This window comes from Marmota monax, unplaced genomic scaffold, assembly GCF_021218885.2.
Source record: "Marmota monax isolate L192 unplaced genomic scaffold, Marmota_monax_Labrador192_F-V1.1 WCK01_AAM20220418_F8-fsc00098, whole genome shotgun sequence".
Lineage (NCBI taxonomy): Eukaryota > Metazoa > Chordata > Mammalia > Rodentia > Sciuridae > Marmota > Marmota monax.
The window spans coordinates 402,277-417,185 of NW_026694639.1; the positions used below are offsets into that span (position 1 = coordinate 402,277).

The 14,909-nt window shown below is 35.2% G+C and overlaps 1 protein-coding gene and 1 non-coding gene across 2 annotated transcripts in view; both read left to right on the forward strand.

Moving 5' to 3' along the window:
* The window catches only part of CUNH10orf67 (chromosome unknown C10orf67 homolog), a 118,424-nt gene that overhangs the window by 58,737 nt on the left and 44,778 nt on the right, over positions 1–14,909 (forward strand). The window contains exons 9-10 of the mRNA XM_058572309.1: positions 11,385–11,432; positions 12,071–12,253. Coding sequence (XP_058428292.1) covers positions 11,385–11,432; positions 12,071–12,253 — 231 coding nt within the window. The remainder of the gene's footprint in view (positions 1–11,384; positions 11,433–12,070; positions 12,254–14,909) is intronic.
* On the forward strand, positions 4,631–4,736 carry LOC124078328 (U6 spliceosomal RNA). Its single transcript, XR_006846881.1, has one exon. It is a non-coding gene; the product is annotated as a U6 spliceosomal RNA (small nuclear RNA).

Sequence of the window (14,909 nt, forward strand, 5' to 3'; positions counted from 1 at the left end):
AGAATTGAAACCAATATTGTAACTTCCAAATTACTTAAAGGACAAAAATATTGTATAAATGAATTGAAATTATTCTGAAAATCTAAGACTTAACGTTCAAAAATCTGACATTCCAATTCAGTGCAAAATAATGGAGAAAATTCATCTGATTACTTAATAGTGACAGGGGAAAAAGTAGTTGATAAAATGCAGCATCCACTTATGGTTAAAAATAAAATCCACTTCTTAGTTAATTAGAAATAGAAAACTTTTTTAATCTGGTAAAGGCTATCTATGAAAAACTTATCAAAAAACACAATTGATGGTAAAATATTGATAGTTAGATTAAAATGCTGGTTCTCTCATTTTTACTGCAATTGTATTGGAGGTATTTACTACCTCCTTTCAGTAAGGCAAAGAAAGGAAATAAAATGTATGAAACTGTCAATATCCACTTTTGTAAGCTCAATACACAAAAACCATAATTATTCCTATGTCACTCACCAATGAAAAATGACATTTTTAAATGATATACATTTATAGAAGTAGCAAAAAATGTAAAATAACAAGAAATAAATCTAATAAAATATGTTGACTCAATGAGAAACATAAGGGAATGCTTAGAAAAATGGAAAGAATTGGGTTAGAAGACTCAAATTTTTAAAACAATAATCATTTTTATCTGATGTATAGATCTTGTCTATTTCCCATAAAATTGCAGAAGGTGTGTTTAAAATTTGATAATCCATGTAATATGCATAGTAAAACAGGGTCAAGAATAGCTAAGATGCCTTCTCGGAACTTCAGAAACAAGTTGCTAATTAATAAACAAAATGTGTGATTCTCATAAAGCAAAATAAACAGACCAATGTGACAAAGATCCCAGAAGCAAACATCAATGTGTATATGAACCTTTAATCAGTGGGCAAAAGATGAACTTTTCAATGAATGACACTGTAACATCAGTGTTTATAAGGAAAAATGAAATTCTGTCTCACTTTACACCAAAGACAAAATTGAAAAAACCCCAGAGTAGAATTTTAAAGTATCAAAATTTAGAGAGTGATGGAAGACAGTATTTTCATATGATGGAGCCCAGAGGATTTTTTCAATAAACCACTGGAGTCTAAATTATAAATAAAAAATTATAAATTCTACATTGTTCAAATGGAGAACTTTTCATCAAAAAACTATGTAAAAATCAAAATACAAGTCACAGAATTGACAATGTATCAGTATCCTAAAATTGAATAAAATAAAAAGAACTCACAGAAGTTCATTTAAGAAATGGCTGATAACTTCCTAAATTTGGTGAAAGACATAAACCAATAGATTTGAGAAATTGAGGAAATTCAAAGTAGGAGAAATCTTAGAAAACCAAACCTAGACACATCATAATTGAAAACTAAAGACCAAATATCTATCTATCCTTATATATCTTTAGAGCAGCCAGAGAGAAACAAGAAAAATTTGAATGAATTGTATTGTAATGGAATGCAGATTTAAATGATATTTCTTGTCTGAAACCATGGAGGCCAAAAAAGAAGTGACAGAACATTTTTCAAGTATTGAAAGAAAAGAACTGCCAACTGTGAATTATATATCAGCCATAACTACCCTTCAAGAATAAAGGAGAAATAAAGACATTCTCAGATGGAGGAAGACTAAGAGAATCTGTTGCCAGTAAAATTGCTCTGATGGAATACTAAAAGAAGTTATTTACACAAAAAAAGAAATGTTGACAGAGAATGATTTGATCCAGAGTTTAGGGGGGAAGAAAAGCACATCAGTGGGCAGAAGTGAGGGTAAATATCATAGACTCTCTTGGGTTTCTGAAATCAAATTTCATAGTTGATGCAAAAATTATAATACCATCTAAGGTGTTATCTTCATTGTAGAGGAAATATTTAAGCCAATTATACTTTAAAAGTAGAAGTGGTAAAGAGACCTAATTAGAGTAATATGTCTACACGTCACTGGATGTTAGGAGACTGATAAATTATATATGTGTATTGTAAACACCTATTGTGGCACTAAGAAAACTATACAAAACACGACACTCAGAAACAATAAATAAACCATGATGGAATCTTTCAAAATATGCAAGTAACCCACAAAAGGTAAGACAAAAGGAAAGGCTTAAAAACAAAGGAAATATACAGAAAACAAATAATAAAATGGCAGACTGAGCCCTAAAGTATCAACAATTACCATAAATGTAAATAGTCTAAGTATACCAATTAAAAGATAGATATCGGTCAAGTGGATTAAGAAACATGATCCAGCCAGGTACAGTGGCACGTGCATGTAATCTCAGCTACTCTGGAGGCTGAAATAGGAGGATCACAAGTTCAAAGCCAGCCTGGGCTACTTAGTGGGATCCTATCTCAACATTTGAGAAGGACTGGGGATGTAGCTCAGTGTAAAGCAGTTGCCTTGCCTTCATGAGGCCCTTGGGTCCAATCTCCAGAACCACCAAAAAAAAATTTTTTTTCCAGTAATATTTCATGTATAGAAAATGTACTTAAAAACCAATGACCTAGGTAAATTGAAAATAAAGAATGGGAAAGACAGTTTTTAGACATTAATTTCAAAATAAAACACAGAACTGAGCCTGTCAATTTCAGATAAAGTGGACTAGAACAAATAGAATTACTATATACAAAGAGGAACATTGTATGATGTTAAAAATATCAATGGCCCAAGAAGACATTAGGATCCTAAATGTGTATAGGTACACACAATAGTCTCAAAATACACAACTACTGATAGAGCTGAAAAAAAGAAAAAGACAAATCCACAATTTATCACTGGGAAATTTAAAATATCCTCTCAATAATGGATCATACTACTAGACAACAAATCAGTGAAGACATAGAAGAACTGAAAACCGGAAAGCTCAGCAATGAATAGGATCTGACTGTCACAAGGAATATCCAGGCAATAACAGTAGAATGCGTATTTTCTCAAGTTCCCTATGGAAAGAAATGAGCAAAAGATACAAAAAAAGATACCACTGTACACTATGTCTTAAACCATAAAATTACTCTGAGCCTATTTTAAACTTTTTAACTTTTAACCAGATGCAGTGACAAACACCTGCAATCCCAGCAACACAGGAGGCTGAGGCAATAGGATTGCAGGTTCAAGGCCAGCCTCAGCAACCTAGCGAGATCCTGTCTCAAAATAAAAAATAAAAAGACTGAGGATGTAGAGTGCCCAGTGTTCAATCCTCACTACCACAAAAAGTAAATAAATAAGAAAATTTTATATAATATGTTTCTAATTAAAATGGAATCAAATGAAATCTGTAACCGAAAGACAAGAGATAAACCTCCAAACACTTGGACATGAAACAACACATTTCCCCCAAATCCATGGGTTAAGGGAAGTCTCAATGTAAAATTTTAAAAAAGAGAACTGAATGAAAATTAAGACATATCAAATATATAAGAGACCGCTAAAGCCGTGCTAAGAGAGAACCATACAGTATCAACTGTTTTCAGTAGAGAAAAAAACACTGTAGGTTTTTTTTTTTTTTTTTTTTTTTGAGAGAGAGAGAGAGAGAGCATTTCAGTATTTATTTTTCAATTTTTTGGCGGACACAACATCTTTGTTTGTATGTGGTGCTGAGGATCCAACCCGGGCTGCACGCATGCCAGGCGAGCGCACTACCGCTTGAGCCACATCCCCAGCCCAACAATGTAGGTTTTTACCTCAAGAAATTCGAAAGAGGAGAGCAAAACAAACCCAAACAAGAAAGAAGGAAATGATACAGATAATAGCAGAAAAAAATCAAACTGAAAATAGGAAAACAACAAGGAAAAATCAATGAACAAAGAGCTGATTCTTTGAAAAAAAATCAATAAAATGGTTGTATCTCTAGCAAGTCTAATAAATATGGAAAGAAATGAGCAAAAGATACAAACCTTCAGAGCAAATGATGAAAGGGATTACAACACAGAAAGTGCAACCTTTAACAGGATGACCCAGGAAACAACAGACAACTTTATGCTCATAAATTTCATAACTTAGAAAAAAATGGAGCAATTCCTTAAAAGCCACTAGCTATCAAAATTCGGTCAAGATTAAATAGATAGTCTGAATTGTCCTACAACCATAAAGAAATTGAATTCATAATTTAGAAGCTTTTGAAAGGAAACTTAGGTCTGGACGAGTTCACTAGAAATTTCTACCAAACATTTAAAAAGCTAGCATCAATTTTATACACTATATTCAGAAAACAAAAAAGGAGAGATTCCTTTCCAATACATCTTGTGAAGCTACTATTACCATGATATCAAAACCAAAGATAGTAGCAAATATTAGTAAATCAAACCTGCTACTGTGTGAAAAGAATCATACATTGTGATTCATCAATAAAATTCATCACATCAGCGTGCTAAAGAAGGAGAATCGTATGATCCTGTCAATCTATGCAGAAAAAAAAAATTGTTTGGAAAAAATGTCCAACCCCCAGCTGTTTTAAAACATCAAAGGTTTTGACAAAGGTTTTGTGCGAAGTGTACAGTATAAGTAGAGGTTATTGTTTTGGGCTATGAATGTCCAGTTGCTCCAGCAGCATATTTTAAAAAGGTCAGCTTTCCTCCACTGAGCTGCTTTTACGCCTTTGTTGAAAATCAGTTGAAGAGTGTTTGCTTTGACAGCACATATACAAAAATTGGGCAATAGAGAGAAGACTAGCCTGGTCTCTGCTCAAGGATGACATTCACATTCATGAGATGTTTCTTTTTTTTTTTTTTTACATTTGAATCAGATGGGATATAATTTCTCATTTTTCTGAGTTTATTTTTTTGTGATACACAAAACATTCAATTTTGCCATAGAATTTGAAAAAATAAAGCATAAAATTATCATAAATAGCTGTGAGTGGGTATAAGGTATAAAAGCAGTTTGACATTAATATAAAATCATGACAGGTTATATAAAGACACTGATTGTTTTAGAAACCAAAGTTAGTTCAGTTTAAAAAATAGTGGAAACTAAGTACTTTATACTGTTTCTTTATATTGTTTTTAAGTACCTTTATATAATCAAAAGTAATGACAAAATAGACATAGAAGATAAAAAAGGTAATAGGCACGAATAAAAATTTCACCATATAAATTTATGAAACACAAATTAAGGGAGTTAATAGTAGACAATACTATAAGACAAAACTGGTAAAGCTACAGTAGTAAGTTCTTCCTCATCAGTAATTTAAGTATAAATAAACTATTATGTAACACTAATCAGAACACAAACATGACCAAGAAGATTAAACATAATAATAGGTTAACTATGTCAGATCTAAATCAATGGAAGATTCTCTTTAGATCCATGGTCACAAATAGACTAAAAAAAATGGATGAAAGATATATTACATTTAAAATTGTAAAAATGATAATAAGTATATAAAATACACAAAGTAAAATATTATATAAAGATAAATATAGCCAATCCCTAGAAAATAATACGATGTTTCATATTTTTAAAAGAAGAAAGAAATTGTCATTTGCTGGTAAATGAATGGAACTGGAGAGCATCATGCCAGATAAGCCAGACTCAGAAAGTCAAGGGTTAGATGTTTTCCATCTTATATGGAAGCTAGACAACAAATATAAGCAAGGTATCTCAATAAGAGAAGGGAGGCCAAGATTGCAGAAGTTGTGGGGAGAGGTTCAGTCCTTCCTTGGCTGACTAGTCCTAGCTCTAGGCCCAAGATGAGGCAGAACATCATGGCAGAAGGGTGTGGTGCAGGAAACTAGCTCCAGACATGGCAACCAGGAAGCAGAGAGACCTCTGCTCACCAGAGACAAAATATAAACTGCAACACCTATGTCCCCAGTGACCTGCTTTCTCCAGCCACACCCTACCTGCCTACAGTTACCACCCAGTTAATCCATATCAGTGGATTAATCTACTGGTTAAGTTACACATCTCATAATCTAATCACTTCACCTGTGAACATCCTTGCATGGTCTCACACATGAGCTTTAGGGGAACACCTCATGTCAAAACCATAACAATGTGTAAAATACAAAATTACAAAGATTTAGAAAAATAGAGAAGAAAATCTTTGGAATGTAGAGCTCTGAGCCAAGAGTTCTTAGGCCTAATACCAAAAGCACAATCCATAAAAGGAAAGATTGATAAATTGGACCTTGTCTTAGCCTACTTAGACTACTGTAACAAAATACTAGGCAGTAAGTATCTTCAACAACAAACATTTATTTCTCACAGCGCTGAGGCTCAGAAGTTTCAGAACAAAGTGCCATCATTGGTATCTTGTGAAGACCTGCTTCCTAAGTTAAAGGCAACTCCTCCTGTCTGCATGCTTACCTAGCCTTTCCTCAGAGCATGCTTATGAAGGAAGAAAGAGACAGAGACACCTGTCCTCCTTTTAAACAGGCACCAATCCCATCATGAGGCTCCTACCTTCATGACCTGATCTAGACCATTTTAGTTCTAAAACCTCGTTTCCTAATCACTGCATTGGTATTGGTATTAAATCAACATACAAATTTTGAAGTGACCCAAACAGACGTCATCAAAATTACAAACTTTTGCAACATAAAAGCACATGTGAGCCAGGTTCAGTGGCACACATTTGTAATCCCGGCAACTCAGGAGGCTCAGGCAGGAGGAGCACAAGTTCCTGGCCAGCACATCCACTTAAAGAGACCCTGTCTAAAAATTAAACAAAAAAAAAAAAGGACTGTGTCTTACTGGTGAAGTGCCCATAGGTTCAATCCCCACAAAAGAAAAAAAAAAAACACACATGTGAAGCAGATGAAAAGATAAGCTGCAGACTTGGAAGAGGAAATTTTTGTAGACCATATTCTAACAAAGGGCTAGTATCACATTATGAAAACCTCCAAAAACTCAACAGGGAAAAATAAAGTCAAAACAAACCATTCCAATTAAAAACTGGGCAAAAACACAAACAGATGTTTTACTGGAGAGACACATGAAAGATGTTCAATAATATTAACCATGAAGGAAATGCAAATCAATAAATTACTACACACCTATGAAATTGTTAAGTTGAAGGAGAAAAAAAATAGTGGTAATAGTAAGTGTTGGCAAGGACACAGAGAAAGTAAATATCTAGGGAAACAGTTTGGCAATTATTAAAAACTAAGCATGGGACTACAACACAATCCAGAAGTTGTTTCTTGGATCCAGTCTGTTCTCAGATACATGCTTTGTAGATATTTTCTTCCCAGCTGTGCTTTTTCTGATTATTATTTTAACAATGTGTTTTGATGACAAAATGTTTTTGTTTTAAAGTCTAATTTACCTGTTATTATCTTTGATGAATATTCCTTTATATACATTTAGAAACTTTGTCAGACCTAAGGTCAAGAGGACATTCTTTTATGATTTTTAAGCTATTATGATTTTAGTCTTTTGTTTAACAATATGGTTCATATTAATTTTTGTGTACAGTGTAAGATAAGGGTCAAATTTCTATTTTTCCCCAAGAAAAGTTATCCATTTATTCCAACACTATTTGTTGAAAATGTTTTTCTTCCATTGTATTGATGGCTTTGGCATTTTGTTAAAAATCAAACAGTGTATTTTTAAGTTCTCTATTCAATTCTAGTGATTTTCAATCCATATGCTAGAACCACAGAATTAGTATAGTTTTATAATGAATATTGAAATCAGGTGCAGTAGCTCCTCCAACTTTGTTCTTTTTCAAAGTCATCTTAAAAATTCTAGATCCTCAGTATTCTTGTGTAGATTTTAGAAATAGCTTGTCTGTTTTTACCAAAAAAGAATTGGCATGATTATGATTATAATAAATCTATAGTTCGGGCTGCCATTGTGGCTCAGTGGTAGAGCACTTACCTTGCAAGTGTGAGGCACTGGGTTCAGTCCTCAGCACCACATAAAAATAAAATAAAGGTATTGTGTTCACTTATAACTAAAATTTTAAAATAAATAAATAGATCTATAGTTCAATTTGAAGGGATTGACATATTTATTATAGACTGAGTCATTGAATCCATAAGCATGATATATACCTCCATTCATTTAGTTCTCTTTTAATTTTTGTTAGCAATGGACTATCATTTTCAGGGTAGAGATCTTGCATATCTTTTGTTAATTTCCTAAATATTTTATATTTTTGATGCTGTTGTAATTGAAATTGTTTTTATAATTTATTTCTAATTGTTTGGTACTAGTATATACAAAAATACAATTATTTTTATGTTAACTTTGTATTCTACAGGTTTGCTGCATCGATTTGTTAGTTATCATAAGAATTTTGTAGGTCCTTTGTGATTTTCTATGTAAGCAATCAGATCTTCTGTAAACAGTGACAACTTTACTTATTCATTCTGATCTTTATGCTTTATTTCTTTTTGTTGTCTTGCAATAACTATGACTTCCAATATAATGTTGAATAGCAATGGTGAAAATGAGTGTTTTGTTCTCAATCTTAGGGGAATATAATTTATCGGTTCATCATCAAGTATGATTTGGCTATAAATTTTTCATGGAAAGCATTTGCCAAGTTTTAGGAGTTTCCTAATTTTTTGAGTTTTTATCATAAATGACTGTTTCTTAAGCTATGGAAATGATCGTATTTTTTCTCTTTTATTCTATAATATGAAAAAATACTGTGTTTTTGTTATGTTAAATCATTTTTGCATGCCTAGGCAAAATTCTGCTTTGTTATGATCTCTTATACCTTTTATATATTGCTATATTCAATTTGCAATAGTTTTTTGAAGATTTTGGAGAAAGTTATTTTTAAACCATCATAATGGAATTTAACTGTACTAGGCTTGAGTTGAAACCCACTGAGACCATATAATACAGTTCTTCATTGGCATTAGTAACTAACCTCCCAGATTGAAAGTTGTTATATCTTTTCGTTGAGTTCTGCTCAATGTTCAAGATGAGAAAGATTTTTGGATATCCATTATAGTTGTTAATCAGATACCAATGAAATTAATCGTTAAATGTATTTCTCATCTTTTAGTTCCATCATTTAATTTTAAATAAGTTTAGTCATAATTCAAATCATTATTCATAAATCCATGCTATGAATAAAAATCTTAAAATTATTGAAGCATTGATTGGTAGTATTTTTCTGATACAATGCTTTTGTGCCTGGAAATTAACATTAATTAATTTTTTTTCTTTTTTTTGAAATTTTTTTTATTGGTTGTTCAAAACATTACAAAGCTCTTGACATATCATATTTCATACATTAGATTCAAGTGGGTTATGAACTCCCATTTTTACCCCGTATACAAATTGCAGAATCACATCGGTTACACATCCACATTTTTACATAATGCCATATTAGTAACTGTTGTATTCTGCTACCTTTCCTATCCTCTACTATCCCCCCTCCCCTCCCTTCCCATCTTCTCTCTCTATCCCATCTACTGTAATTCATTTCTCTCCTTGTTTTTTTTTCCCATTCCCCTCACAACCTCTTATATGTAATTTTGTGTAACAATGAGGGTCTCCTTCCATTTCCATGCAGTTTCCCTTTTCTCTCCCTTTCCCTCCCACCTTGTGTCTCTGTTTAATGTTAATCTTTTCCTCCTGCTCTTCCTCCCTGCTCTGTTCTTAGTTGCTTTCATTATATCCAAGAAGACATTTGGCATTTGTTTTTTAGGGATTGGCTAGCTACACTTAGCATAATCTGCTCTAGTGCCATCCATTTCCCTGCAAATTCCATGATTTTGTCATTTTTTAGTGCTGCGTAGTACTCCATTGTGTATAAATGCCACATTTTTTTTATCCATTCATCTATTGAAGGGCATCTGGGTTGGTTCCACAGTCTAGCTATTGTGAATTGTGCTGCTATGAACATCGATGTGGCAGTATCCCTGTAGCACGCTCTTTTAAGGTCTTTAGGGAATAGTCCAAGAAGGGCAATAGCTGGGTCAAATGGTGGTTCCATTCCCAGCTTTCCCAGGAATCTCCATATGGCTTTCCAAATTGGCGCACCAATTTGCAGTCCCACCAGCAATGTACAAGAGTACCCTTTTCCCCACATCCTCGCCAGCACTTGTTGTTGTTTGACTTCATAATGGCTGCCAATCTTACTGGAGTGAGATGGTATCTTAGGGTGGTTTTGATTTGCATTTCTCTGACTGCTAGAGATGGTGAGCATTTTTTCATGTACTTGTTGATTGAACTAACATCATCAAAATGGCGATATTACCAAAAGTTCTCTATATGTTTAATGCAATGCCAATCAAATCCCGACGGCATTTCTTGTAGAAATAGAGAAAGCAATCATGAAATTCATATGGAAAAATAAAAGACCCAGAATAGCAAAAGCAACTCTAAGCAGGAAGTGTGAATCAGGCAGTATAGCGATACCAGATTTCAAACTATATTACAGAGCAATAGTAACAAAAACAGCATGGTACTGGTACCAAAACAGGCGGGTGGACCAATGGTACAGAATAGAGGACACAGAGACTAATCCACAAAGTTACAACTATCTTATATTTGATAAAGGGGCTAAAAGCATGCAATGGAGGAAGGATAGCATCTTCAACAAATGGTGCTGGGAAAACTGGAAATCCATATGCAACAAAATGAAACTGAATCCCCTCCTCTTGCCATGCACAAAAGTTAACTCAAAATGGATCAAGGAGCTTGATATCAAATCAGAGACTCTGTGTCTGATAGAAGAAAAAATTGGCTCCGATCTACATATTGTGGGGTCGGGCTCCAAATTCCTCAATAGGACACCCATAGCACAAAAGTTAATAACAAGAATCAACAAATGGGACTTACTTAAACTAAAAAGGTTTTTCTCAGCAAGAGAAACAATAAGAGAGGTAAATAGGGAGCCTACATCCTGGGAACAAATTTTTACTCCTCACACTTCAGATAGAGCCCTAATATCCAGAGTATACAAAGAACTCAAAAAATTAAACAATAAGATAACAAATAACCCAATCAACAAATGGGCCAAGGACTTGAACAAACACTTCTCAGAGGAGAACATTAATTAATTTTAAAGTAAAATTTTATTATTTTATGAAGTTTCACTATTAAATTCTTAATTTTTTAAAATATTAAAATAAGGCCTTGGATTTACAGCTATTATGATATTGTATCAAATTATCACCTCATAAATAATTAATATGTGTCCCTTTAATCTGTAATCCTTAAAGCAATAAATAAATGCTAATAACTTTAAATATATATAATTCACTTATTTTTAGGTGCTTTTTATTCCAGATACAAATTTGTTTTTCTTATAATTCACATTCAATAATAAAGCTCATATTTCTATAATAGTTTCTACAGTGAAATAGTTTTAAGTGCTACTCTTTTATTGCTTAAGATTTTAAAAAATTCTCCTTTGTAATTTTCACAAATGATTAAAAATAATATGGTCTTTCATTTCACAGATTAAAAAACAGAAAGAAGACATGGAGCTTAGAAGAAAGTACGATAGTGTAAGTGTCCGGGTTTGTATTTAATCAATCAATCTCTCTGTCCATCTGTTCTGTGCCTCCCTTCTCTTGGCATCTGGGTTAGAGAATCTATACATACTGTACTGAGGCTTTCCACTGTTTAATGTTGGGGTTTAAAACAGAAAAATGCTTGAAAGTGGAGCAAGAGGTGTGAATAGGTAACAAGGAACTGACTGATGAGCACAGGTGGAGGAGAGAGAAAGTGAGCCGAGGAGCAAACCAGCCAGGTCAAGGTGTTGTCTGTAGGCTGCTCCTCTGGCTCCACACCCTGCCCTTCCTTCCTTCCTCCTACTCCCCTTCCTCCAGCCCACCTTGATACAACCTCAAGCTACCACCTCATCCCATTCCACAGGGACCCTGCCTTCCCAGGTGCTTCCAAAGCACATCAGTCTGTTGGAATGCTAGGATTCGTGGTTGGGGTGGGGGGGGCGGGTAGAGACTTGAACCCAGCCTGCAAATTGAGCCAGGCCAGGGCAGACCTTGGAACTGGGAGCAAGAACAGAGTCAGGCCCTTTGGGACTGAAAACTTCAACTCAGAGTTTCCCACTCAGGGGAGGGAAGAGAGCATAGATCTGAGGAATGACATGAGAATGACTAAGTTGGTTCTTTTTGTGTGTCAGAACCTGAAAACAGGCTGGGGAAGAGAAGGCTCTTTGTCCCCATGGCCCTCCCATTCTGGGACTTTATCCAGGAGTACGACACCCTTGAGGCCACACTCAGCTGCCGCTCGTAGTACATCACCTGTTAGGACTAAAAAAGTGAAGCTTTCAAAGAAAACTACAAAGGAAGAGCCTCCTCAAGAGGTAAGAACTGCTTACATAGCCCCCCCCCGCCCCCCTGCCCGCCACCTTTCATGACATCTAGGTGTGCACCGGTCTGGTGAGCTCTAATACAACTGCTGCCTCACATCCCAGAGCCCAGCATCAACCAGGATGACCATCTCAACACCCCTGAATCTCACCTAAATCTGGCTGTTACCCAGCATGCCCTTTTTAGTCTTTCCCAAGAGGATGTCAGTGTTCCTAGGAAGTGAGGGAGAAAAAGCTGCTTGTTGATTGGGTGGCGAGAAGGGGAAGTTTTAAGCTTTTTTGCACAGGAGCAAAGGGTCATCATCTCTCTTTACAGGTTGCTCGTTTCTTTTTCCACTGGGGAGTTGTGTTCTGCAGCAGGGATTTTGAGCTTGTGTGGTGAAAAGGTCATTGGGACCAGATGACTTGGCTGTGTCTGCGCATGTCCATTCTTGAAAAGCCAGATTCAAAGGTCCTTGAGTAAATTCTGGAGGTTCTTCTGAAAAACAACTTCATCATTTAGTTCTTTAAGAAATTTTTTTGTCGGGATGTGTCCAGGACTTAGCCGGTTTCAAGGGGCTCCAGTCCCAAGCTTTGGACTTGTTGAGCCTGTGGCCAGGCAGCATAACATCTCGGAAGGCTAAGTTGGTGGCCATGAAATCGGTTATGTGGCAGGGGTCTGTGGTCAGAGGCTCTAGAAGGGCCTGGAAGGACTGTACAGTGGGGTCCGCAACTGGGGCAAAGCAGCTGAGCCTCCCATCTCGAAATCCCAGCAGCAGGGGGCAGCCACAGCAGAAGGCACCCAAGTCTCCACAACAGGAGCCCTAGAATTCCAGCTCAGAAGCTCCAGTGTCCTCAATTTACAGATAGATCCTGAGCATCTGAAGTCAGAGGCATGAGGAGTGGAGATACCCTCTGTGTTCCCCCCAGTAAAAATGCACCAAAAAAGAAAAGACAAAGATGACTCAGGATCTCTGTCTGAGAAGGTGTCATTTCGATAGGCTTTTCTCTAGTGCCACACTCTTTTCTTCTGATTGTAATGATTATTATCTGGATTTTTCCAGAACTTAACAGTACATTTTGTCTGCTGGAGAGACTCTGAAGTTAATGTGTAACAATAAGTAACAATTGGACTGGGGGAGGGGAAGGTGGCCTAAGCTGGTATTTACATCTTTATATTAATTGACTCGTAAAGTGAAATATATTTTTCTAGGTCTTCACTACTATTAATCCCATCGTTATGTAATATGCATACATTATACATTATTATTGTTAACAATAATATTGATACTATTTTCTGTTCTTATAAGCTCTCCTATATATGTGGCTTATTCTTCAGTGTATATTAACACTATACATATACACTCCAGTTATAATTTTTCTGCTTCTAATTCTGTAGAGGTAGCTGGGCCTCTTAAAAATTATCTTTAAAGGGTTTTACAATATTTACTATGTGTAAATGACCAAATGGAGAGCTTGCTGCAGGAACTTTTTACATCAGTCATTTAACTTATCTCATTAATCATACTTATTTTTTGAAATCTGTGTCATTCGGTGGGAACAGGGCACATGGTGCACACAGCGGAGCACTCAGTGATAAACTGAGTGTTTAGCCAGTCTGAAAAACATGATATGAACATTGCCGTCTGATTTCTATGTATGCAAGATTTCACAACATAAAATTTGTGTTTGTACAGTGCCCTTGGGTAACGTTTATTTTTTGATATCTGTAAAACGTTTCAAATACTGAGGTTTCACGTATCAAGGTTAAATTTGATTCCCAGGTTTTCCTCCCCCTCCTAACCCTACCCTAAGTAATTAGTTAATTAAGGTTGCACCCAGTAAATGCTTCCCTGGAAGACTTCTGAGCTTCCATGAGGTAACCTGGTCTATATGGATGGAACATATGGTGTGTGCTTAGATCTGCAGAAAGCATCAGGGCCCTTCTGTGTGGGAAATGGGACAAGAGACAAAGTCAATTGTGTTCCCATTCTTAGAGTTCTCGCAATAAAGCAATTTTGCCAGACAAAAGACTTGAATAAAAGCTCTAGAATATTGTTTTTAACATTCAAGAAACATTCAGTAAAATTTTTTTTGCAATCATTTTGTGATTCTGACCATGGTCAGCCTTCAAGCTAGTAATTTTTTAGAAAATTGTTAATTACAGGGGATAGAATTATTATTATAGACTAGGCAGGTAAAGGAAAACTATTGCCTTCCGAAATTTACAATTCCTCTCCCTGCCACACTTTTGTTTGGTTAAATTGCACATGAAATTTAAAATAAACTGTAACAGAAAAGAAAATAATAGAAACTGTTCATTGTTTGATTATTCCATTCTTTTGGCTTGGCCTGATTAAATCAAGCTGTTAATGGTTTTTCCAAGCAATGTGAGAAAGGCAGCCCAGCTCATTCTTGATCTGGCAACTTTGAGCAGTTGAGTAATAGAGAGAGAGAATGATCTGCATGCATGCGTGGTCCTCAGAGGTTGTCAAAGGTGCCTACTGTATTTTGGTGGACTGTGTTGACACAAAAGAATTTCACTTATCATACTGGATTTTTGTTTCATTAGCATAAATAACTTGAAAATGTGGAGATAATTGAAATCACACACCACAATTACTTGTTTTATTTTAAAATCAAAATTTTCATTTGTCACATTTAAAGTAAA